This window comes from Ambystoma mexicanum, chromosome 7p, assembly GCF_040938575.1.
Source record: "Ambystoma mexicanum isolate Mex_15411 chromosome 7p, UKY_AmexF1_1, whole genome shotgun sequence".
NCBI classification, from domain to species: Eukaryota; Metazoa; Chordata; class Amphibia; order Caudata; family Ambystomatidae; genus Ambystoma; species Ambystoma mexicanum.
Genome location: NC_090939.1, coordinates 108,431,500 through 108,457,426, shown reverse-complemented (window position 1 = coordinate 108,457,426; position 25,927 = coordinate 108,431,500). Strand labels below are relative to the sequence as shown.

General features: G+C 49.0%; 1 protein-coding gene and 1 long non-coding RNA gene across 3 annotated transcripts in view; one reads left to right on the top strand and one right to left on the bottom strand.

Annotated features, from left to right (window-relative positions):
* DRD3 (dopamine receptor D3) overlaps positions 1–25,927 on the top strand; it is a 1,457,150-nt gene that overhangs the window by 611,201 nt on the left and 820,022 nt on the right. For both annotated transcript variants that reach the window (XM_069635897.1, XM_069635898.1), the window contains one exon: positions 21,172–21,389. In XM_069635897.1, coding sequence (XP_069491998.1) covers positions 21,172–21,389 — 218 coding nt within the window. The remainder of the gene's footprint in view (positions 1–21,171; positions 21,390–25,927) is intronic.
* On the bottom strand, positions 193–5,492 carry LOC138525741 (uncharacterized). The gene is made up of 2 exons (XR_011283418.1): positions 5,394–5,492; positions 193–612 (listed from the first exon to the last, which is right to left on the bottom strand). It is a non-coding gene; the product is annotated as an uncharacterized lncRNA (long non-coding RNA).

The following is a 25,927-nucleotide window of genomic DNA, read 5'->3' as shown; positions in this document are numbered from 1 at the left end:
CTTTTTATTGTCATAGCAATTCAGAAGATTGTGACCTAGCACATGTGTAACCCCTGGTCGGGAGATAAAAGAAGGGATTCCCCGGGGCGTGTAGCCACCCCAGGGATCCTGAAATAAAAATAAGAGAGAATGACTAATCCCCCACACTAACGTGAGATGGGGGTTTAGATTCTATTAAAGACAAGGAGGCGATTATTATGCATTACAATCTTTACTCTGAAACCACAGCAGCAAAGAAAAAACTTTTACAAACAAAAAAGTTTCAACAACAGAACTAGATAAAGTTCCATGTCAATGCATGGGGAACTCCCCAAACCATCATGGAGGATAGGTCATACCCTGCAGGGGACCAATGAGCAGGGACCCTCCTTTATATATGTCCATTACTCTAACGCCAACCCCTCTTTCTGCAGCTGACTTGCACCAGACGCCCAATGGAACGGTTGAACTGCGTAGCGCAGAGAAAAAGGATCCAGCGAAACCGGAGATCTCAACCTTTCCGCAGCCTGAAGCAATGAAGAAGTTCTTCTGGATAGGACTTCTCACCCGAAATCACGCACTCCAGAACTTGTAACTGCGATCCACACTCCTGAGCAGAACCTCAACTCGTACCTGTAAGAACAACAAGCAAGAAGGGTGGGTGGTTGGGAAGAACAACAAACCAAAGAATGTTCTCACTTGAACCACCTGTGTACATGCGTATCACAATTGTCATATCATATCATATCCAGGGTGGGTGGGAGGGATAATAATCGCCTCCTTGTCTTTAATAGAATCTAAACCCCCATCTCACGTTAGTGTGGGGGATTAGTCATTCTATGACAAGACAGGAGGCTCATATTATGCAAGTTCAAAGCCCTTGCATCTCATTAGTAAGTACAAAATGATCCAATATAATAGATAATATAATAAAATTAAAGGAAAGGTAACATTTTTTAAATGCTTTCATTAAATCAATCTGTTGACCAATCAGAGAATTGCCCAAGACTAGGTTGCCCGAAAAGCTGTCTTATAAGGCAAAGTCAAATCCACTGCAAGAAAAACAGGAATGTGCCAAATCCAGCGTTCCTTACAGGCCACCAAAACCAACTGGTTAAAAGAGGGGAAAACATTGAACAAAGTTTTCCTATACTAATAGGTTAGGACAAAACCATCTGAAATAAACACCTATGTTGTTCAATCAAATATTCAAAACACTTAAATTCGTACCATTTTTGGGGACCTAGAAAGCAAACCAATGAAAACAAACACCTAGCTCTCCTGGAGCTAAAGAAAAGTACCCCATAGGGGTGAAAGTCTTATAGGTTCCATCCCATGCATTAAAGGAAGATATCGCATTAGAAACAGGGCATGTCACAGAACTACACTGGGGAACCAAGAGGGAAAGACAAATCTTCAAAAGGGTAAAATGGGAGTAAAAAATCATTTTTATAAATTTTGTAATAGGACAATCCATCCTGAGCAGAGCTGAAAAGCAATAGAATTAATCTACAATTGTCTTCAGACATATGTGTATACTAAGGAGGGAAGTCTTCTGGAGGCAGAAGCAGAATGGAAGAGAGGGCCCCACCTGAGAAGCTAAACCCGTCAAACCGCCAACACGGAGACCCTCAGACCTCCCGAACTCTTGAAGAAGGACTCTGCTACCATGACAAAAGGCAGATATTATAAACCTGATCCTTAAGAGGCCAAACTTGGCAAGAAGAAAAAATGTATCCGACATCCAATCACTACCATTATAGTGATATCTAAACTCCTTTGTAGGTATGCCCGGTGCTTGAACCTTGATCCCTCCTCCCTGGTGATAAATCCCCTAGCGGATCAAAAGTAACCGAAGGAGGACACCAAATTTCCAAAATCTTAGCAAGACTCTAAACTGCAAAGAACTGATCACTAAATGGTTAAACTGAAGGTGTACACCAGAAGAGGTCCAACCTATATTTCAGCCAATTTGCAGATCTTTGAAGCTCACAGCACCCTGAGCTGGCACCTTACTGCAAACAAACTCTTGTGAAAACCCCAAAGGTCCACCTGCCATGCAGGTGACTATGATAATCAAGTCATCAACCAAATATATATCCCAGCACTCTGGTAATCGTAGCGGCAGACACCGTCTGAAAGTTAATGTATAGACTCTGGAACGCATCGTGATAGAGGGTCATAACGTGGATGGGGGATAGTATCACTCCCAGACCCCTCTATCCCACCAAGGGATATTGAGCCTTCCCAAAAGAGGAGAAACCTCCCCCACTTATCCAAAGGAAAAACCTTGCAATCCAGAAAGAAAACTACCCTGAGGACCACATTAAAGCCCCGCTTTACACCGTTAAGAGAAATAAATACCCACTAGCGCCTCTAACCAATCCCCTGACTGGACAGACTCCAGTTAACTTATTGAAATACCAGAGATTAGCACAAAGGAAAGTAACAGACGGGAGGGAAATGCTCAGTGCGAGTCTGCACTGGTCACCCGCCAGAACTCCTGTAAAAAGGAAAAAACTGAAACCATTGGATACTCCCAGAGGTGTAATATTATGATGCAATCTCCCCCAAGGATGGCAGGAAAACTGAAACCATTGGATACTCCCAGAGGCGTAATATTATGATGCAATCTCCCCCAAGGATGGCAGGAAGGGGAATGAGGGGGAAAGAACTCTGGATAATTATCAATGCCCTGTAAATGCAAGGTTGAGAAGAAATCTGGGACCACTGTCCCCTCAAGCCCTGAGGTCTGAGTCACTGTATTCATGTGAGGCTGACTGGCCACTAAGGGAATCAGGGGAAGGAAAAACTAAGCACATTGTCCATAGCAAAACAGTACTTATACAGTACTACGAACCCTCAGGTATATGAGTGGTGCTTAACACTACTACGAGCGTTGTGTGGTGTGAGGTGTTCACTTATCGATCTCAGCAGGATAAAAGACTGATGTAGACCTTTCCAAAATTAGGAACCTGTATCAGAACGGTCAGCACGGATATGAAAACAGCACTCTAAAGAGGTTAAGCAACGCTCATGAGGGTACAGAGGCCTGCGTGTACTCCTCGAGCAGAGGAGAAGTTGCAACACACTGTTAGACGGTTAGCTGAACCATAGGCCAAGCTTTGGGAGGAAAAACATGAGGCAGGCGCCAGCAAGTTATTATTTGGCAACTCGTCTAACTGATACCATCAAGTGTTTCCAAACACTCCATCCAAGTAAAACATGGTTGCTCAACTTGTCATGTAAAAAACTGAACGGTTACCCTCGAGCTGACCCTGTCTCCACCAGAAACCAAAAGAATAAGGAATGTCCAATGGGACAAAAGTAGGGGAGAACAAACGTCCCCACTAAAGAGAGCCTTAAGCCCTACAGACCTCAATAGAGGCATAACGCATCATCTTTATTCTTCCTCATGTTGAGAGAAAATACTGTAGCTTAATCAGCACTGGTATTGGGTGGAGCAATTGAGGTCGGGAATCAAAACCTAAGGAAAGGACTGAGTTGTCCTGAAACTAACTAAGGTAAAGGGTGACAGAATTTTTAACTAAAAGATGAATGATAACACCAGATAGATGGTTAGAGAGGAAGGTACAACCCCATATGGGTCTGTTTACAACCACTTCCACACTCTTTTCTTTAAAGCACTTAATAAAGAATATATAATATATGAAATATATATAAAATATCCAAAGAAGAGGGGTTACACCCTCACAGGGGACCGAATCCCCGGCCCTTATATAAGCTGATTCTCACTGAGCTTTCTGGGCCACTGACAATTCTGAAAAAACGCAAATGTGTTCCAGTCAACACTTAAACATATTGTTTATCAAAGCGTACACTGAGCAAGTGCACCTCAACTGCTCACCCCAGCAGGGTGAGGCAACCAATAGTACACGAGGGAGCACCTCGCAGTAGGAACAAGGCGAAGCCTGAAACCGAGCAGGTTACTGCACGCCTACAAGACCAAACAATGGCGTCAGCCATATGCAGCACCTAAACAAAGCTGCCGACCTTAAGGAAGGAAGACACTGAGAAAGTGCACCTCCAACTGCTCGCCCGAGCAGGGCGTGATAATCAGCAGTACACGAGGGGGTAACCTCGCATTAGAACTCAGGCAGAGCCTGAAACCGAGCAGGTCATGGTGCATGCCAGTTAAGGTAATTACCCAAGTTGCCCACTTTAAGGGAGGAAACACTGAGCAAGTGTACCTCAACTGCTCACCCTAGCAGGGTGTGGACACAGCCGTATACAAGGGGACCCCTCGCAGAAACCCCAGGCAACCTTGCCACCGAGCAGGTGACTGCACCTTTCCAGGGAAGATAACCCAAACAAAAGAAAACTGTCAAGTTGAAGGTAGGATACACTGAGCAAGTGCACCTCCAACTGCTCGCCCGAGCAGGGTGTGATAATCAGCAGTACACGAGGGGGTAACCTCGCAATAGAATCAGGCTGAACCTGAAACTGAACTTATGGCACCTACAGTGAAGGCAAAGCACATAACTTAAGAAATAAGTAAATGAATAAATAAACAAAGAAAATAAAATAAAACTGCAGACTGGCAGTGCATCGGGCTCTTGCGCTGGATGGTCAGACTTTGACCTAACAAACCCACAGTCTATCAGTAAACATTCTTTCTTTCCAGCACTAAAGGTAAGGAAATGTGTTGTGTCACCAGGGATACGAAATTACAAACATTTAACAAAACCACATTTTTACTATTAAAATGTTTGTGCTATAATCTTTCTGAAGAAGTCATGAACCGACCAAATGCCCATTAGGAAATCCCTGCTCAACTGAGCAAAAAAGGTGACAATCAAATACCTCCATTGTAAAATACAATTATTTAAAATATAACAATTAAAATATCTAATCTTAAAATATACAAATAAACATGCGCGAACCCGGGTCTTCCTGCATGGGAGACCTGCAGCTCTATATTTGAGCTAACTTGGCTCAGTACTGAAACAGAGGCTTTTGTTACAAACATAAGCCACAGGGGCAGGCCGAACCCAAAGCCTGCAGCACCTGGAATCCCCAGGTGACCATAAATCTGTCAAGGGGCACGAATTCAAACAGGCGAAATGAAGAGGGAACAGTGTAAACAACACTGCTCTCGCGCACGCCGGGAGCGAGTTGATTAATGCACTAGAAACACCTGAGTTTACAAGCGCGAGAAATTTTTAAAGAAGAAATAAATTAGAGAGCTCCCTCGAACTCACAACCTCATGGACTGTAGTCCGAAATTCAACCATTGCACCACTGCTTCAGCTGAAACAGGAAGTATGAGCATAATACATATTTTCTTTTTGAAAGACACCAAAATGAAACCAACGGCCGCACGCGGCTATCCAGATACATTGTATCAAATACACAAATTCCTTTATAATAAAAGGTAATTAACACATATTTACCATATAAATAATATATGTCATATTCAAACTAATAAAGCCTACTACTGACAAACAATGTAAGACACAACTGAAAGGGGTGACTTAGCTCTGTGGTGTCAGCAGCAAAGAAAAGGGGTTGGGGTTAGAGTAATGGACATATATAAAGGAGGGTCCCTGCTCATTGGTCCCCTGCAGGGTATGACCTATCCTCCATGATGGTTTGGGGAGTTCCCCATGCATTGACATGGAACTTTATCTAGTTCTGTTGTTGAAACTTTTTTGTTTGTAAAAGTTTTTTCTTTGCTGCTGTGGTTTCAGAGTAAAGATTGTAATGCATAATATGAGCCTCCTGTCTTGTCATAGAATCGGGTCTCCGACGGAAGCCGCACTGAGGACCCGGAAGTATGGAAAAAGTTAGACTAAGGGACCCTTGCCCGTGGGCATGCGAGGGTCCCTTTGCTCTGAAGAAAATAAAACAGTCAGTGGCATGAGCGGAGTGACGGTGACAGTTAGAGAAACCCTTCAATAGGGTTAGAGGCGCTTCTCTCAGCGCCAGTGATCGCCACATCTCGGCCCCTTATATTGGCACTCGCATAAGTAGCAGGGAAGTGCCTATAAGCATTGCTGCCCCCCAGGTGGCCTCATAAACTGCCACGTTCCCGGGCACATCTAATTACTGGTGCTCCCCATAGCAGGGGAGTGCCTAATGTGTGTTCACCCCTTCTGGGCTTAATATAAGCAATGGGGCCACCCCCCCTCTCAGGTGGCCAACCTAGAATCCCAGGACCACACCTGGCAGACATGGCCCAGGCTGAGAAGTGCTGTTGGGGGCTCCCCACGCTGCCTCTGAGTGCTCGGTTGCATCTGAAATATGCAGCCGAGCCCATATAAAGACTTTGGAACCCCCCACGCTGCAAGTGAGTGCTGGGCTGCATCTTGCCAAGCAGTCCAGCCCAATTGCCACCTGCTGCTGTCTGCTGCTGCCACCTGCCACACAAGAGCGCAGAGAGGGAGAAATGTTGAGACCAGCAACAAGGACCTTGAGACAACCCTAGCCAGTTTGTCTTGCAAGTAAGGTCTTTATAATTAGTTTTAATACAGTGCACTGTATAGACTTAATATATATTTTTTAAGAGATTTTATATTTTTAAAGAACTCTTTTTATATGTTTGTGTTTTCTTTTTTAGTAACGCAGCTGCTTAGGAGCAATTAAGTTGTATATATTGTCTTGTGTTTTGCCCCTTTTTGTAAAAAACTCACAAAGCCCTGCTGGTGTACTGGGAAAGTATATAAAAAAGCTTTTAACAACTAAAAAGAACCACACATCAGCATTCCTTTTGTCCGCCTCGCCTTTTGTACCCCAGTTACTCTAACCTTGTGTTTCCAAGTTAGGGGGTATTTGGCAAACTTGTCTGCCCTAACCCCTTGATCTTCCATGTCCTTACCTTCTTCCTATCCAAGTACACCAGTGTGATCTCGAACCCAAGAGAGCAAGGTTTGGAGAAAGGTAAGAGGCGGGTCAAGTTATAAGTGAAGGGTTAAGTTCTATATTGTGCGCCCGCCTACACCTGTCTCCCTATAAGGTGCGCTGGAAGATCACCCCGCTGCCGGGGAGATCCCGTGAGGCATCCTGACGTACTCGTAAAAACCCAAAGGACAGATGAAAGAGGTCTTCTCATGATCTGCCGGAGACAAATGAATACAATCCAGTATTTATTTTGTAGCTCTACCGCATGACACCAAGCTGAATGACATGCACCCGGGCACAGGTGTTGAAGCAGCGCTGCTCATTGGGCCAGATTTTCCCGGATCCAAGATCCGGCATTAAATGTCTTCTCAGCAAACTATTTGTGCCCATTAATACAACTGATCTGCTTTTGCTCCCAAGACCAGGAGTCAAATTCAGGTCACCAAGACCAAAGCTGAGTGAATTACCTACTAGACTACTGAAATGCCTGGTGAGCGACGTGTGTCTATTCCTGATAGGGCTGTACTCTACAAATTACAGGAAACGCTCCTCCTTTATTTAAAAATGTATTAATTTCCTGAAATGTAAAGGTTTATTTATGGGGGTGGGGGCTGAGAAAAATCTCCAGAGTTCCCCCTCCCCCTAACTTACAACCCGTGCCCTCCGAGCCTCCCCATCACCCACCACCCGTAGATAGTAGGACCCCCCCAGTTAATAATTTCAGTTTCCAGCACTGCGTTGAAGTAAAGCATGCCAGGTGTAGGGGGAGATATAGCAGAAAGGGTGGGTCTCTAGGGTTTTCAGAAAAGGGAAAGCCGGTCAAGATTCCAGGTGGCCCTTCCGTAAGCAAGGCCAAATCACTGAGCAGCTCCTATCGCTTCCAGTCTTGCATCTGCTTTTAGGAATATCCCGCTGAACACCTCCTTTCGCCTCCAGCCTTGCATCTGCTTTTAGGAATATCCCGCTGAACACCTCCTTTCGCCTCCAGCCTTGCATCTGCTTTCAGGAATATCCCACTGAACACCTCCTTTCACCTCCAGCCTTGCATCTGCTTTTAGGAATATCCCGCTGAACACCCACTATTGCCTCCAGCCTTGCGTCTGCTTTTAGGAATATCCCACTGAACACCTCCTATCACCTCCAGCCTTGTGTCTGCTTTTAGGAATATCCCACTGAACACCCCCTATCGCCTCCAGCCTTGCGTCTGCTTTTAGGAATATCCCACTGAACACCTCCTATCGCCTCCAGCCTTGCGTCTGCTTTTAGGAATATCCCACTGAACACCTCCTATCGCCTCCAGCCTTGTGTCTGCTTTTAGGAATATCCCACTGAACACCTCCTACCTTTTAGGAATATCCCACTGAATACCTCCTATCGCCTCCAGCCTTTGTTTGTTTGTTTGTTTATTTATTTATATAGCGCTCTTGACCCGGGGGTATATATGCGCTTTGAACATCAGGTTACAGGTAAAAGACAATAGTACAGTATTGATAGGGTATAGATAATAGTATTCAAACAATATACATAAAATTGGACATTCGGAGTGCATACATATGTGGTAGGACAGTTATTTGTTGGTTAACCAGGAAATGACCTTGGTTCTGAAGGGTTGGAAAGTAGGTGTGGATTTAATATCCAGTGGGATGGAATTCCAGAGTTGTGATGCCAAGGTTGGGAAGCTGGATCCTCCAGCTCTTTTGAGGGAGTATTTGGGAACTGTTAGTTGTAATGAGTTGGACGATCTGGTGGTTCTAGTGTTCTGTCTTAGTGTAAATTTGTTCGAGAGGTAGGGTGGGGCAAGATGATTGAGGGCTTTGTAAGTAAGGCATATGGTTTTCAAATCAATTTTCTGTTGGATGGACAACCATTTGCAGGCAGTTCTGGTGGCGGAGATGTGTTCCCTTCTAGGAATATTGAGGGCGGCACGGAGTGCGTTATTTTGTAAAACTTGCAATTTATTGATTACTGTTTTGTTGGCACCTACATAGAGGCTATTACAGTAATCCAGTTTAGATTGAATGAGTGCTCTGGCTAGGATGAGACAGTAGCTAGGGGAGATCAGTGGTCTGCAGGCCCTGATAAGTTTACCGGTGTAGGCAGTGGCTGAGGCGGTCATGTTGATTTGTTTAGCTAGGTTGATGTTCGTGTCTAGGTAGAAACCGAGGGTTTTTACGCTCTTGGCAATGGGTATGGTGTTACCGTCAATAGTGAAGCTAGTGTAGCCGGGACAGAGTTTACTGATAGTGTTCGGTGAGCCGACAAGAAGCAATTCAGTCTTGTCATCATTCAGGCATAGGCCATGTGTGGCCATCCATGCCTGAATGATGGAAAAGACTTCATTGATCCATTTGGCGTCCTTGTTGTAGTTGCCTGATAAGGTGAGGAGTATCTGGGTGTCATCTGCGTAGTTAGTATAGGTGACACCCAGATTGTCCAGCTTGTCGAATAAGGGCTTGGTGAAAATATTGTAAAGGGTAGGTGAGACACAGGATCCTTGTGGGACACCGCAGGTGATGGGGATGGGGTCAGCCGCTGCTAGGGGGGAGAACACCCGCATGGTTCTGTTGTCCAGGAAAGATTGGATCCATGTGACTGCAGAGTGGGAGAAGTGTGCTGCCAGAGATAAATGGTTGCACAGGATTTTATGGTCGACCAGGTCAAAGGCAGCGGAGAGGTCAAGGAGTAGAAGGATGGCAGCCTTGTTTTTGTCTTTGAGTTCGTCTATCTGGCATTTGAGATCAACAAGGGCCGTTTCTGTCCCGTGTTGTGGTCGAAAGCCAGATTGGCGAGTTCCTAGTAGGTGATTGGCCTCAAGGTAGTCCTGGATTTGTAAATAAGCCACTCTATCCAAGATTTTTAGTAGGAATGGGACGGTGGTAATGGGTCTGTAATTCGTGGGGATGTCAGGGTTGAGAGTAGTTTTTTTTAGTAGCGGTAGGACCCAGGACTGTTTCAGATTGCTGGGGACCATGTTGTTGGCGAAGGACAGGTTTATTAATTTGGTGATAAATGGGGAGAGATCCCTAGCTGCATCTTTTATAATCTGTGCGGGGCAGCTGTCCCCCTTGCAATTCGATGGTTTAAGGGATGCTATAATTTTCTGAACCTCCAATATGGATACCTTTTTGAAGGTGAAGCCTGAATTAGTGGCAGTAGGTGGAGGGGGCGTGGGGAAGGAGGTGGGATCGAGAGTGAGTTGTTGTCGTTTGTTGTTGATTTTAGTTTGGAGCCCTGAGATTTTGTTAGCTAGGGCATTCTGGATCCCTGTGCACCAGGGTTTATCCTTAGTGCAAGAGTCAGTGGGGGTAATGGGGTTTTCTAATTCCTTTAGTATGTTAAAGAGCTCCTTAGTACTGGAGCTTGTCTGGGAGATCCTAGTATTGAGAGATTCTTTCTTGGCCCGTATAATCTCATTTTTGTAGAGGGTGGAGATGTTGGTGAGATTGGTTCTGTTATTTATAGAAGGCACTGATTTCCAGAGTGCTTCAAGTTTGTTTTTTTGTTGACGCAGGGTTTTGAGCTCCGGGGTGAACCATGTGTTCAGGTGCGCTTTGGGTATTCCTTTGCGCAGTTTCAGTGGGGCAATGATGTCAATGGCTTTGGCCATGGACTCATTGTAGGCGTTGACCAGTTGGTTCAAGTCCGTTGTGGCGGGTAGTGCGTTTAAAGTAGGGATCACCAGAGGTATGAGGGCTTCCGCTGTGATATTGCTCTTTTTCCTAGTAGGGCAGGCAGGTGCCATGATAGGCCTTTTATGTGCTGAGTTGCTGGTAAGAATGTCAAACGGGAGGAGGTGGTGGTCAGTCCAGATAAGTTGTGTGGGATCTTTCGTAGTAATGTTGCAGTTAAGGGTAGTTATCCAGTCAAGGATTCTGCCTTTCGAGTGGGTAGGTTTGGAGCAAAGTTGTTGGAGGCCATGCTCCTCTAATGCCATGGCCAGGGCAGTGGCTGGGGTGTCTAGGGGGTCGTTAAACCCAAGGTTAAAGTCTCCGAGTATAATCAATTGTGCTGATGGTTTGGAACTTTCAGCAACTAGTGAAGTGATGTCTTCCTCAAATGAGCCAGGAGGGCCCGGGGGTCGATAAATTAAGTGCAGCGTAATAGTACTTTTAGGGGAGGTTTGAAATTTGACTGTAATGTGTTCACAGGATTTGAGTGGGGGAGCAGAGGATAGTCTGATGTCAAGCGTGGACTTAAAGATGATAGCTACGCCGCCACCTCGAGCGTTCGGTCTATCTGCTCTAAGGATGGTGTAGTTATCAGGTATGGCTAGGGTAAGAGATGGACCTGCAGCATCGTGCAGCCATGTTTCGGTTACCGCAAGGAAGTCCAGGTTGTTTGTTAGAATAATGTCAGCGACTTCTGAGGCATGGGCGACTAATGATCTGACATTTAGGAGAGCTCCTTTAAGACTGGGATGGATAGTGTTGATGGGTGTTACAGTGTGAGGGTTGATCTTATTGAGTGATTTGGTAGGGCCTTTGCTAGGTCTGTGGTGGGTTCTGGCGCCAAGTCTAGAATTCCGATCGGAGGGGATGAGGGTAGTGTTACGGGAGTTGGTTGGGTTAGCTAATGTAGAGGTGTTGTAGTCAATGGTAGGGCAAGATGCTCTCGTGTTGATGGGGTTCTGCTTATAGACAGCTAGGTGTGTGTAAGCTGCGACATGCGGAGCGTGTGCATGTCTATGGGTGGGAAGGGCGGACTTGGTATCCGGGGGGAAGGCTGGTGTGGTGGGCAGGAATGGTGTAGGGCAGGTGATCGGGTGGTGTCTTGGGCAGGCGGGTCTGACTAAACCATTATTATAGGCTAGGTAACTGTTGCCAGTGCAGGGTATGTTACTTTGCATGACACAGAAAGGGAACATGATCGCAGTCAGGCAGAGTAGCATGCTGGGGCTAAGGTAATATACAGGGGAGTGGCGTGAAGGGGGCATAGGCGTTATAGGTAGGGCACAACACAATGCGAATGAGGTCTAGGCGACCATAGGGCACAACACAATGCAAGTGGGGTCTAGGCGACCATAAGGCACAACACAATGCGAATGAGGTCTAAGCGACCATAGGGCACAACACAATGCGAGTGGGGTCTGGGCGACCATAGGGCACAACACAATGCAAGTGGGGTCTAGGCGACCATAGGGCACAACACAATGCAGGTGGGGTCTAGGCGACCAAGGGGCACAACACAATGCAAGTGGGGTCTAGGCGACCATAGGACACAACACAATGCAAGTGGGGTCTGGGCGACCATAGGGCACAACACAATGCAAGTATGGTCTAAGCGACCATAGGGCACAACACAATGCAAGTGGGGTCTGGGCGACCATAGGGCACAACACAATGCAAGTGGGGTCTGGGCGACCATAGGGCACAACACAATGCAAGTGGGGTCTGGGCGACCATAGGGCACAACACAATGCAAGTATGGTCTAAGCGACCATAGGGCACAACACAATGCAAGTGGGGTCTGGGCGACCATAGGGCACAACACAATGCAAGTGGGGTCTGGGCGACCATAGGGCACAACACAATGCAAGTGGGGTCTGGGCGACCATAGGGCACAACACAATGCAAGTGGGGTCTGGGCGACCATAGGGCACAACACAATGCAAGTGGGGTCTAGGCGACCATAGGGCACAACACAATGCAAGTGGGGTCTAGGCGACCATAGGGCACAACACAATGCAAGTGGGGTCTGGGCGACCATAGGGCACAACACAATGCAAGTGGGGTCTGGGCGACCATAGGGCACAACACAGTTGCGGTGGTACGTTAGCGACCATAGGGCACGGCAAAATAGCAGTCATGAGGCATGGAGCACTAAGGGCTAAGGATGCCTGTACTATTAAAGAGGTGGCAGCAGTAATGCATAGAGGCGGCGGCGTTGGAAGCATGAGCATATGTAGCAAACAGTTAAAGAAACCGAGTTCAAATGTTTATGGGTGCGGAGTAGCAGAGGGCATACCAGAAAGCACAATAGTATAGACTGAGGGTATTCCACTACTCACAAAAGATTAAAGGTCCGTGGCCCCTGGCTCCTGATGCTCCAAACAGGCTCTCAACAGGCCTTAGAGTGGCCTTGGAGCTGGCCGCCGGCGTGATCCGCCTGCCGGCGGTTACCGCTGGTGTAAATGAGGCTCAGCCTCGGTTTCAGCCCGCGCTGCGCCCGGCATGGGCGAGTCAGGCGCCGTGTGGGGACAGGGTCAGGCAGTCCCTGTCCTGTTCCCCGCTTGTCGCGTGGTTCCTCTGCTGGGCTGGGGGTGCTGGGGGGGCTCCTGCCCTCGCCCCACGATGAGGAAGAGTGGAGTGAGGGGGTAAACAGGCTCTCAACAGGCCTTAGAGTGGCCTTGGAGCTGGCCGCCGGCGTGATCCGCCTGCCGGCGGTTACCGCTGGTGTAAATGAGGCTCAGCCTCGGTTTCAGCCCGCGCTGCGCCCGGCATGGGCGAGTCAGGCGCCGTGTGGGGACAGGGTCAGGCAGGCCCTGTCCTGTTCCCCGCTTGTCGCGTGGTTCCTCTGCTGGGCTGGGGGTCCTGGGGGGGCTCCTGCCCTCGCCCCACGATGAGGAAGAGTGGAGTGAGGGGGTAAACAGGCTCTCAACAGGCCTTAGAGTGGCCTTGGAGCTGGCCGCCGGCGTGATCCGCCTGCCGGCGGTTACCGCTGGTGTAAATGAGGCTCAGCCTCGGTTTCAGCCCGCGCTGCGCCCGGCATGGGCGAGTCAGGCGCCGTGTGGGGACAGGGTCAGGCAGGCCCTGTCCTGTTCCCCGCTTGTCGCGTGGTTCCTCTGCTGGGCTGGGGGTGCTGGGGGGGCTCCTGCCCACGCCCCACGATGAGGAAGAGTGGAGTGAGGGGGTAAACAGGCTCTCAACAGGCCTTAGAGTGGCCTTGGAGCTGGCCGCCGGCGTGATCCGCCTGCCGGCGGTTACCGCTGGTGTAAATGAGGCTCAGCCTCGGTTTCAGCCCGCGCTGCGCCCGGCATGGGCGAGTCAGGCGCCGTGTGGGGACAGGGTCAGGCAGGCCCTGTCCTGTTCCCCGCTTGTCGCGTGGTTCCTCTGCTGGGCTGGGGGTGCTGGGGGGGCTCCTGCCCTCGCCCCACGATGAGGAAGAGTGGAGTGAGGGGGTAAACAGGCTCTCAACAGGCCTTAGAGTGGCCTTGGAGCTGGCCGCCGGCGTGATCCGCCTGCCGGCGGTTACCGCTGGTGTAAATGAGGCTCAGCCTCGGTTTCAGCCCGCGCTGCGCCCGGCATGGGCGAGTCAGGCGCCGTGTGGGGACAGGGTCAGGCAGGCCCTGTCCTGTTCCCCGCTTGTCGCGTGGTTCCTCTGCTGGGCTGGAGGTGCTGGGGGGGCTCCTGCCCTCGCCCCACGATGAGGAAGAGTGGAGTGAGGGGGTAAACAGGCTCTCAACAGGCCTTAGAGTGGCCTTGGAGCTGGCCGCCGGCGTGATCCGCCTGCCGGCGGTTATCGCTGGTGTAAATGAGGCTCAGCCTCGGTTTCAGCCCGCCCTGCGCCCGGCATGGGCGAGTCAGGCGCCGTGTGGGGACAGGGTCAGGCAGGCCCTGTCCTGTTCCCCGCTTGTCGCGTGGTTCCTCTGCTGGGCTGGGGGTGCTGGGGGGGCTCCTGCCCTCGCCCCACGATGAGGAAGAGTGTCTGTGTCTGCTTTTAGGAATATATGGCTGAACACCTCCTTTTACCTCCAGCATTGCGTCTGCTCTTAGGAATATCCAGCTGAACACCTCCTATCGCCTCCAGTCTTGCATCTGCTTTTAGGAATATCCATCTGAACACCTCTTATCGCCTCCAGCCTTGCGTCTGCTTTTAGGAATATACACTGAACACCTCCTTTCGCCTCCAGCCTTGCGTCTGCTTTTAGGAATATCCATCTGAACACCTCCTATCTCCTCCAGCCTTGCGTCTGCTTTTAGGAATATCCAGCTGAACACCTCCTATCACCTCCAGCCTTGCATCTGCTTTTAGGAATACACGGCTGAACACCTCCTTTTGCCTCCAGCCTTGCGTCTGCTCTTAGGAATATACACTGAACACCTCCTTTTGCCTCCAGCCTTGTGTCTGCTCTTAGGAATATCCAGCTGAACACCTCCTATCGCCACCAGTCTTGCATCTGCTTTTAGGAATATCCCGCTGAACACCTCCTATCGTCTCCAGCCTTGCGTCTGCTTTTAGGATCCTACTGAACACCTCCTTTCGCCTCCAGCCTTGCGTCTGCTTTTAGGAATATACATCTGAACACCTCCTATCGCCTCCAGCCTTGCTTCTGCTTTTAGGAATATACATCTGAACACCTCCTATCGCCTCCAGCCTTGCTTCTGCTTTTAGGAATATACACTGAACACCTCCTTTTGCCTCCAGCCTTGTGTCTGCTTTTAGGAATATCCAGCTGAACACCTCCTATCACCTCCAGCCTTGTGTCTGCTTTTAGGAATATCCAGCTGAACACCCCCTATCACCCCCCAGCCTTGCGTCTTCTTTTAGGAATATCCCACTGAACACCTCCTATCGCCTCCAGCCTAGTGTCTGCTTTTAGGAATATCCCACTGAACACCTCCTACCTTTTAGGAATATCTATCTGAACACCTCCTATCACCTCCAGCCTTGTGTCTGCTTTTAGGAATATACGGCTGAACACCTCCTTTTGCCTCCAGCCTTGCGTCTGCTTTTAGGAATATCCAGCTGAACACCTCCTATCGCCTCCAGTCTTGCATCTGCTTTCAGGAATATACTGCTGAACACCTCCTATCGTCTCCAGCCTTGCGTCTGCTTTTAGGATCCTGCTGAACACCTCCTTTCGCCTCCAGCCTTGCGTCTGCTTTTAGGAATATCCATCTGAACACCTCCTATCTCCTCCAGCCTTGCGTCTGCTTTTAGGAATATCCAGCTGAACACCTCCTATCGCCTCCAGCCTTGCGTCTGCTTTTAGGAATATACGGCTGAACACCTCCTTTCACCTCCAGCCTTGCGTCTGCTTTCAGGAATATCCTGCTGAACAACTCCTATCGCCTCCAGCCTTGCGTCTGCTTTTAGGAAAATACCGCTGAACACCTCCTTTTGCCTCCAGCCTTGCATCTGCTTTTAGGAATATCCAGCTGAACACCTCCTATCGTCTCCAGCCTTGAGTCTGCTTTTAGGATCCTTCTGAACACCTCCTTTCGCCTCCAGCCTTGCGTCTGCTTTTAGGAATATCCCACTGAACACCTCCTACCTTTTAGGAATATCCCACTGAACACCTCATATCGCCTCCAGCCTTGTGTCTGCTTTAGGAATATACGGCTGAACACCTCCTTTTGCCTCCAGCCTTGCATCTGCTCTTAGGAATATCCAGCTGAACACCTCCTATCGCCTCCAGTATTGCATCTGCTTTTAGGAATATCCCGCTGAACACCTCCTATCGTCTCAAATCTTGTGTCTGCTTTTAGGATCCTGCTGAACACCTCCTTTCGCCTCCAGCCTTGCGTCTGCTTTTAGGGATATACACTGAACACCTCCTTTTGCCTCCAGCCTTGCGTCTGCTTTTAGGAATATCCATCTGAACACCTCCTATCGCCTCCAGCCTTGCATCTGCTTTTAGGAATATCCTGCTGAACACCACCTTTCGCCTCCAGCCTTGTGTCTGCTTTCAGGAATATCCCGCTGAACACCTCTTATCGCCTCCAGCCTTGCGTCTGCTTTTAGGAATATACCGCTGAACACCTCCTTTTGCCTCCAGCCTTGCATCTGCTTTTAGGAATATCCAGCTGAACACCTCCTATCACCTTCAGGCTTGCATCTGCTTTTAGGATTATCCCGCTGAACACCTCCTATCGCCTCCAGCCTTGTGTCTGCTTTTAGGAATATCCATCTGAACACCTCCTATCACCTCTAGCCTTGCATCTGCTTTTAGGACTATTCCACTGAACACCTCCTATCGCCTCTAGCCTTGCATCTGCTTCTAGGACTATTCCACTGAACACCTCCTATCACCTCCAGCCTTGCACCTGCTTTTAGGAATATCCCATTGAACACCTCCTATCGTCTCCAGCTTTCATCTGCTTTTGGGAATATCACACTGAACACCTCCTATCACCTCCAGTCTTGAATCTGCTTTTAGGAATATTCCACTGAACACCTCTGCACACCTCCAGCCTTGCATCTGCTTTTAAGAATATCCCACTGAACACTTCCGATCACTTCCAGCCTTGAATCTGCTTTTAGGAATATTCGCAAGAGGCTTTTTTGTAAAGGAAGAGTTCTGGTGGCTTGATGAAGGTCCCTTTTGCTTGCTAACTGATGAAGAGGAAATCCTTCCATGCATTTGAAGAATAAGCAGAGCAATTTAAACTGGACTCTGCTGGACAGGCATCCAGTGGAGTGATTGCCTTGAGTTGTAGAGAGGAAGAGATTTAGGAGTCTGCAAATAAGCCAAAATCCACAATTTTGAACACATTGGAAATTATTCTAATGGTAGTCAGTGATAGCCACGTATGTACGAGTTTGCATACTCAAGTGGGAGTTAACACGCTGCACGACCACGACTACACACTCATCTATCATGAGGTAAGGAAGACTACCGCAAAGTTGCTGCAATCTATATAATGAGATTTGACCATCTCCCCCCCTTGGTTATTTCCACCAAGATCGGACAAAGAAAAGACACCCACATTTGTTACAGTAGTTTTTGACAGTCTGTATAACACAGAAGGAGGCGTGTGAGAAAAAATGCTATTAAGCAGGAGTTTAGGCCCCAGAGGTAAGAAATCAGACTTAGGAGGGCTTATTGCAGGTGATTCTGGAGCATCCAAGTTCTCACATGATTCAAAAAATTAGACAGACAATGGAAATCATCTCTAGGCCCAGAGAAGGTATCAGGGAGACCTTAAGATTCACCTGGGTATCATGGAGACCAAGGGATTCACCTGGTATTGGGGAGACATTAGAATTCACCTGGGTATCGGGGAGACCATGGATTCACCTTGTATCGGGGAGACCTTAGGATTCACCTGGGTATCAGGGAGACCTTAGGATTAACCTTGTATTGGGGAGACCATAAGATTCACCTGGGTATCGTGGAGACCTTAGGATTCACCTGGTATTGGGGAGACCTTAGAATTCACCTGAGTATCGTGGAGACCTTAGGATTCACCTCGGTATCGGGGGAAACTTTAGGATTCACCTGGTATCGGGGAGACATTAGGATTCACCTGGTATCGGGGAGACCTTAGGATTCACCTGGGTAACGGGACGACCTTAGGATTCACCTGGTATCAGGGAGACCTTAGGATTCAACTTGTATGGGGGAGACCTTAGGATTCACCTGGGTATCATCAGCATAGCAATCGTATCGTAGACCAGATTCATCAAAAAGGGACATCGGAGGCCGACTATAAATATAAATGTCGAACAGCAAAGGTGAAAGTGGGGTCCCCTGAGAGACACCACAATTGCCAATGGCTTAGCTGTACCAATTTTAAAACTTGGATTCTCGTGGACAGGAAGGATAAAAAAACAATGAAGTGCTTCTTTGAATGTTTTCATATGTATTACCATTTGCAAAAAATACGTTCATATATGGCAATAAGCTTAGGAGACAAAATATAAGAGAAAACCTAAGAGAGGTGATGAGAAGAAAAAGGATCTCAATAGTACAAGGTTCATCAACCCCAAATCATCTGTCTTGTCACCAAAAGAGCCAACCACACAGCACACAAGGAGGAAAATGCAGGCAAATTATCCTGTATTACCTAAGCTCCCTTTTCAGAGACACGAGCCATTAGAGCAAGACAGGTGAGCATGGACTCATGGCTTACAGCCTCAAATGCCATTGAGATGTCCAGCCTTGGCAGTAATAAGAAGTACCGCTGGTCGGCGTTCAAAAGAGCACTGTCCCACAGAGCAGCTAGGGTAGACTCTTTTTGTCTAGACTTCATTAGGGTAGACTGGGTTAGGGTAGACTAGGTTAGGGCAGATTCTTTTAGGGTAGACTCAGTTAGGGGTAAGTCTCGATTAGGGTCGACTCGCTTAAGGTAGACTCGGTTAAGGCAGACTATTTTAGGTTAGTCTCGATTAGGGTTGGTTTGGTTAGGGTAGTCTCAGGATAGGATCGGTTAGGGTAGACTCCATGACTGTAGACTCGGTTAGGGCAGACTCGGTTAGTGTAGACTCGGTTAGGGTAGGCTAGGGAAGGCTCTTTTAGGGTAGGCTCGGTTAGGGTAGACTCTGTTAGGGTAGACTGTTGGGGTAGACTCTGTTGGCGTAGACTCTTTTACTGTAAACTCGATTAGGGTAGCCTCGGTTAAAGTAGACTCGGTTAGGGTAGGCTCGGTTAGAGTAGACTCATTCAGGGTGGAATCGGTTAGGGTCGACCTGGTAAAGGTAGACTCTGTCCCATTTTTAGGATGGAATTCATATTGCAGATTGTTCCAAAAAAATTACATTTCTTTGCATAATTCTGCAATCTCAAAGTAACCGCTTTTTCAGTAATTTTTCGGAGTCAGGGAAGCTGATGATGCGATGATAATGTTTGAAAATGGATATATCCGATGAGAACCGTTTTAGTAAGGGTGTGGTGATATCCTGCTCTATCCCCTGGCTGGAGGGAAAAGTTGATCAAATTAGCAATGAGGGTTGCTGATTTGCATATTTGTTGGTCACTCAAATTCCTGAATGGATGTTGGTCTTCAGTAGCTCTACGACTAAGGTAATGTGTTTAGAATGATGCGCTGCAATGTGAGTAGCGGTTTGTTAAAGAATGGGGGAAACTTTTGTCTTTGGGAGGGCAGAACAGGGAGTGGCAATGTAAGGATTGGAACCCTCTCTGGAGTGTGCTTTCAGGATTGTGGTACAGGATTGCATTTCGAGGGAAGAGTGGCAGAGAGTGGATATTGTGTCTGGTGATGAGCTTGGGGCTATGCACCCATGGGAGCTGGTTTCTAATTGGGTGCTCCTACTTGACCTGATTGTTTGGCTCATGCTATGTTCATCACTTACTGCCTCTACAGTTCCATTGCTCTTCTATTTGGCTAGGATGTGCATATGAATGAATGAATGAATGAATGAATGAATGAATGAATGAATGAATGAATGAATGGATTAATGAATGAATGAAAGAGCTTGTACATCACAGTTCTACAAACTAAATCCCCTGAAAGAACTTTCTGGTAGGGGCACTTAGTGTGAAGAATGGATAAGTAGCGATGAATTTGAATCTTCTTCTGACGATTTCCCGAGCCCTCTCATATTTTAACAAAGCATAGAGTGTCTTTTGATCCAATCCTGTGCACCCCTGGTCAATGCATCACCACACCTGGATTCTGTGACTGTAAAACTCAGCCACTTGGCAGCACTGATCTCCAGGCCTTTCTATTACAATGAGGTCTACAGCGGTCTCCCTGCTAAAACCGGTATCTGGTCATTGCATCGAATGCCTTATCATCGAAAAAAGCATTGAATGCATTTTTTTTAAAGGGAAAGGGTTTAGTTTAATTATAATGGGTTTTAAAGGTTAGAAAAAGCAGGGTTGGGAGGGAACCCCCCACATTAACACAAAAAAAATGCATTCAATGCAATTTTTTTCAATGCATTTTTTTTAGATGGAATGGTATGTCGATGGTAGGAATTCGATGCAATGTCTAGGAACCACTAAAACCCTGTTTTGCTGGCAGAACTTTGCTGCCAAAGCCATCTTTGATCGGAACACCCCCACCCAGAAGGCCTCAACTGCACTACTGCTAAGGCGGTAGATGTAGTCCAAAACACTTTGCCTTCAACGCAGACTAAAAACCCACCTAACTAAAGTGTTCTGTTCCTTCGCAGATGCAGCCGTTCCATGTGCACCCAGTGATGTGGCATTGAAGCACCCTTAGCACTGCTCCTCCCCAGGTGCAGGCACTCCAGGTTCACCCAGTGATGTGGCATTATGGAGCCCCATGTCCTGCTCCTCCCCAGGTGCAGCCGCTCCAGGTGCACCCAGTGATGTGGCATTGTAGCACCCGAGATCAGGCACCCAAAACCAGCTGCTCCCCTGCCAGCCAAGAAGCAGGTAGATCGCTTCACCAGTCCTTGTTCTGAGTTCCCTCCCCCTCTCGCTCAGACATTAGTAGGACTACTTCTATTTCAGGAAGAAACTGAAAGGACACCTGTTTCGTTTCCCCTAGGTTCTGACAGCCGGACCCGTTGCTTAGGCATTTCATGGTCTTGCCAATGCAACCTCTCAGGTCTCCCTTCCCTGCATCCTCAAGTGATGGTACAGAAACTAAATTCATGGGTGGGATAGACCTCCTAAGGGCTGCTGGATAATCATTCCTTGTACTCGGTTGATATCTCACTCTTTCTGCTTTTACTTAGGAGATCCCAGGATCTGCTCCATATCGAATCCCGACTTTGTCATCTACTCCTCCGTGGTGTCCTTCTACCTGCCATTCATGGTGACGTTGCTGGTCTACATCCGGATCTACATCGCCTTGCGGAAGCGACGGAAGCGTATCATTGGGACCAGGCAGAGCGGCGAGAGCACCCGGCTAGCACACAGCCACAGAGGGCACGGCAAGGCCCGCAGAACCAAAGTAAGAGATCATATTTATGGCGATATTTTTGGTGGGGATAATATGTAGTGATATCATTTTTTATTCATCATGTGTGTATTTCTTTTGTATTTATCATTGTTTGATTCTCAGTGATGCATCGAGGGAGTTATATAAGAGTGGCCTTCGGACACTGACTCATTTACCGCTCTGTATGACCCCATTACAATTTGGACTGTGGATGGATCAAGAATTGCACGACCTGAAATTTCCGGATGGTGTGCAATACGGTACAGGAGACTTATGGCACACCAGGTGCAAACCCCAGTAGCCTTTGGACATAATGCACCTGGCCCCTTGTGGGACCAGCATAAGTCCCTTTTATGAGGGGTGAATTTCTTCAGTCCCAGGCAAAGCCATGACACCTGCTTCTGCATCTTCTGGGGTTCCCGCAGTTGTTTCTTGGTGAGGCTGTTATATGTGCCGTTACAATAGTCTTGTTTCGATAGGACCAGTGATCCAGAAAATATGATGTCACAATAGGAACACATTATTGAGAAGATATTAAACTCCAAGGAAGTCCTCTTGAAAATAGTGTTTATCTCAATCAGAAGGATAGGTCAGGGACAAGCAGAATGTTTAGGGTTCTCACCTAGTCAAATGCAGCTGGAAGAGGCTCACCCAAACTCTTAAGCCTTGAGAATGGCAGAGTGAATTAGTGCATTCCACACATGGACTTGCCTAAGATGTTGCAGTATTAAGGTAGAGGTAGACCTCTTTCACATAATGGAATGTATGACTGAGGAATTAGAGAGAGATGATAGAAAGGCACAGTACGGGGTAGCAAGATCTCCTTCGATCTCCTTCGAGGCTTCAGATAGGGAGTGGGCTGACTGGCATGTTAATTGCTGTATACCTTGGAAAGGGATCGTGCAGCAACAGTGGATGTTTGTAGCCTGGTAGTGGCTTTCAGAAGGGAGCTAGCAAAGAAGGCGAATTTCAGAGATGTAACGAAAGAGGAAGAAGGATGGCGGGAAGTGAAACAGCGAGCACCAGAGGAATGGAGAGATGAACACAAACACGCTTTTTGCAAACCCTACAATCGTGCTGGTGGAGAGGTTACACTTATCTGTTTTTGTCCATGTTCCCACCCACTCATCTCATCTTCTGTGCTCCATGCCAATTCCCAGTAGCTACACCTGCCCTCCTCAATGCCAACGGTCCCTTCTCTCACTCCTCGTGACTACTTACATCAATCCAGGATGTCTCTAACATGAGGCTTGCTGGGTCCTGACTTGGCTCACCCTTCAATCATCCCCGCAAACCTACACAGGTAATTGGAGGCTGGAGGCAGCAGTTAGGAGCAAAGTATCCTCGTGTTCTGTGATGTGGCACTGTAGCGCCACCTACACTCTTCTTCCTCAGGTGCAGCCACTCCAGGAACATCAAGTGATGTGGCATTGTAGCACCCCCCAGTCATGCTCCTCCCCAGGTGCAGCCACTCAAGGCACACCCAGTGATGTGGTGCCACTCCTCTTCCCTATGTCCTGGCTCTCCAGGCGTACCCAGAGATGTGGCATTGTAGCCCCCCTGCACTGTTCCTTGCCAGGTGCAGCCATTCCAGGTGGACCCAGTGATGTGGCATTGTAGCACCCCCTGCACTGCTCCTCACCAGGTGCAGCCACACTAGGTGCACCCACTGATGTGGCATTCTACAGCGACCTGTACTGCTCCTTCCCAGGTGCAGCCCCTTCAGGTGCACCCAGTGATGTGGCATTGTAGCGCCCCTGCACTGCTCCTCCACAGGTGCAGCCCCTTCCAGTGCACCCAGTGATGTGGCATTGTAGGGCCCCCTGCACTGCTCCTCCCCAGGGGCCGCCACACCAGGTGCACTCAGTGATGTGGCATTGCAGCAGCACCTGCACTTCTCGTCGCCAGGTGCAGCAACACCAGATGAACCCACTGATGTGGCTATGTAGTGCCCCGTGCACTGCTCCTCCACTAGTGCAGTCCCATCAGGTGCACCCTTTGATGTGGCATTGTAATGCCCCCTGCACTGCTCTTCCCCAGGTGCAGCCCCATCAGGTGCACCCAGTGATGTGGCATTATAGCACCCCATGCACTGCTCTTCCCCAGGTGCAGCTCTGTCAGGTGCACCCAATGATGTGGCATTGTAGGGTCCTCTGCACTGCTCGTGCCCAGGTGCAGCCACACCAGGTGCACCCACTGATGTGGGACTGTACGGCTCCCTGCACTGTTCCTTCGCAGGTGCAGCCGTTCCATGTGCACCCAGTGATGTGGCATTGAAGCACCCTTTGCACTGCTCCTCCCCAGGTGCAGGCACTCCTGGTTCACCCAGTGATGTGGCATTATGGAGCCCCATGTCCTGCTCCTCCCCAGGTGCAGCCGCTCCAGGTGCACCCAGTGATGTGGCATTGTAGCACCCTCTGCACTGCTCCTCCCCAGGCCCAGCCACTCAAGGCACACCAAGTGAAGTGGTGCCCTCTGCACTCCTCTTCCTATGTCCTGACTCTCCAGGCGTACCCAGAGATGTGGCATTGTGGTCCCCCTGCACTGTTCCTTGCCAGGTGCAGCCACTCCAGGTGTACCCAGTGATGTGGCATTGTAGCACGCCATGTACTGCTCTTCCAGCGGTACAGCCCCATAAGGAGCACCCAGTGATGTGGCATTGTAGCGTCCCATGCATTGCCCCTCCTCAGGTGCAGCCCCTTCAGGTGCACCCAGTGATGGGGCATTGTAGGGCCCCTTCACTGCTCCTGCTCAGGTGCAGCCATTCCAGGTGGACCCAGTGATGTGGCATTGTAGCACCCCCTGCACTGCTCCTCACCAGGTGCAGCCACATCAGGTGCACCCACTAATGTGGCATTCTAAGGTGACCTGTACTGCTCCTTCCGAGATACAGCCCCATCAGGTGCACCCAGTGATGTGGCATTGTAGCGCCCTCTGCACTGCTCCTCCCCCCGGTCAGCCACACCAGGTGCACTCAGTGATGTGGCATTGCAGCACCCCCTGCACTTCTCGTCGCCAGGTGCAGCCACACCAGGTTAACCCACTGATGTGGCTATGTAGTGCCCCATGCACTGCTCCTCCACCAGGTGCAGCCCCGTCAGATGCACCCAGTGATGTGGCATTGTAACACCCCATGCACTGCTCTTCCCCAGGTGCAGCTCTGTCAGGTGCACCCAATGATGTGGCATTGTAGGGTTCTCTGCACTGCTCCTCCCCAGGTGCAGCCACTCCAGGTGCACCCAGGGATGTGGCATTGTAGCACCCCCTGCACTGCTCCCCCCCAGGTGCAGCCACACCAGGTGCACCCACTGATGTGGCATTGTAGGGCTCCCTGCACTGCTCCTTTCCAGGTGCAGCCGCTCCAGGGGCACCCAGTGATGTGGCATTGTAGCACCCTCTGCACTGCTCCTCCCCAGGTCCAGCCACTCCAGGTTCACTAAGTGATGTGGCATTATAGAGCTCCCTGTCCTGCTACTCCTCAGGTGCAGCCAATGCGGGTGCACCCAGTGATGTGGTGACCCCTGCACTTCTCCTCCTTACATCCTGCCTCTCCAGGCATACCCAGGGATATGTCATTCTAGCCCCCCCCCGCACTGGTTCGACCCTGGTGCAGCCACTCCAGGTGCACCCAGTGATGTGGCATTGTAGGGCCTCCTGCACTGCTCCTCCCAAGGTGCAGCCACTCCAGATGCACCGAGTGATGTGGTGACCCCTGCACTCCTCCTCCCTATGTCCTGCCTATCCAGGCATACCAGTTCATAAGCATACCCACAATGCATTGCTCGGCGAATTTGAACTGGGATGGCCATTGACTGGTGATCTGACGTTTGCAGCTTGTTGGCTGAAATGTATAGGTTTTTCAACCCATCATAGAGGCCTAAATATATTCCAATGCTCCAATCACAAGGATGTCAGTGGGTTGCACCCATCAGGTGCGATGGGAAGCATGCCGAAGAACACAATCATGAATGCCAGGCTGTACCAAACTGATCCTCTATTAGGAGGTTGAAACACACATGCAAAGCTATGAATGAAAAATACCTGCCCTATAAAACAAAGGCAATCTTCTGGAAAAGTAATGTATGCTTTCCAGCTTATTTGCATACCCAAAGTGCATTACTTCTTGGCTCCAAACTAGAAGTGAACATTCAGGGGGGCCGCTGGGTGGCAGTGTGGCATGTTTGACTTGTCAGTTGAAATGACCTATTCTACTTTCACGTCTCAGGTGGAAGGATTGTTCATGCATTCATTCCCACCCTAACATTGCTGGCGTTTGGTAAACATACCCCAATGCCCGAATCACAAATCATTCAACAGGGAGAGGGGCAGGCACAGGCACATGTGGAAAGCTGCAGAGGGTCATAAAGGATCTTTTGATGGGAAAGAAAGGCGCGAGACACTACTGGGAGACATCTGTGGAGCTGAGGAGAGCATGTGCGGAGCTAGTGCATTGAGGGGTATGGTGCTGGGGGAGTGAGGGGGTGCCTTGGGTTCTAGTGATTCTAGTTCAAAGTGGCAGTCGGTTCCTGTTAAGAAGAGGTCTACTTCAC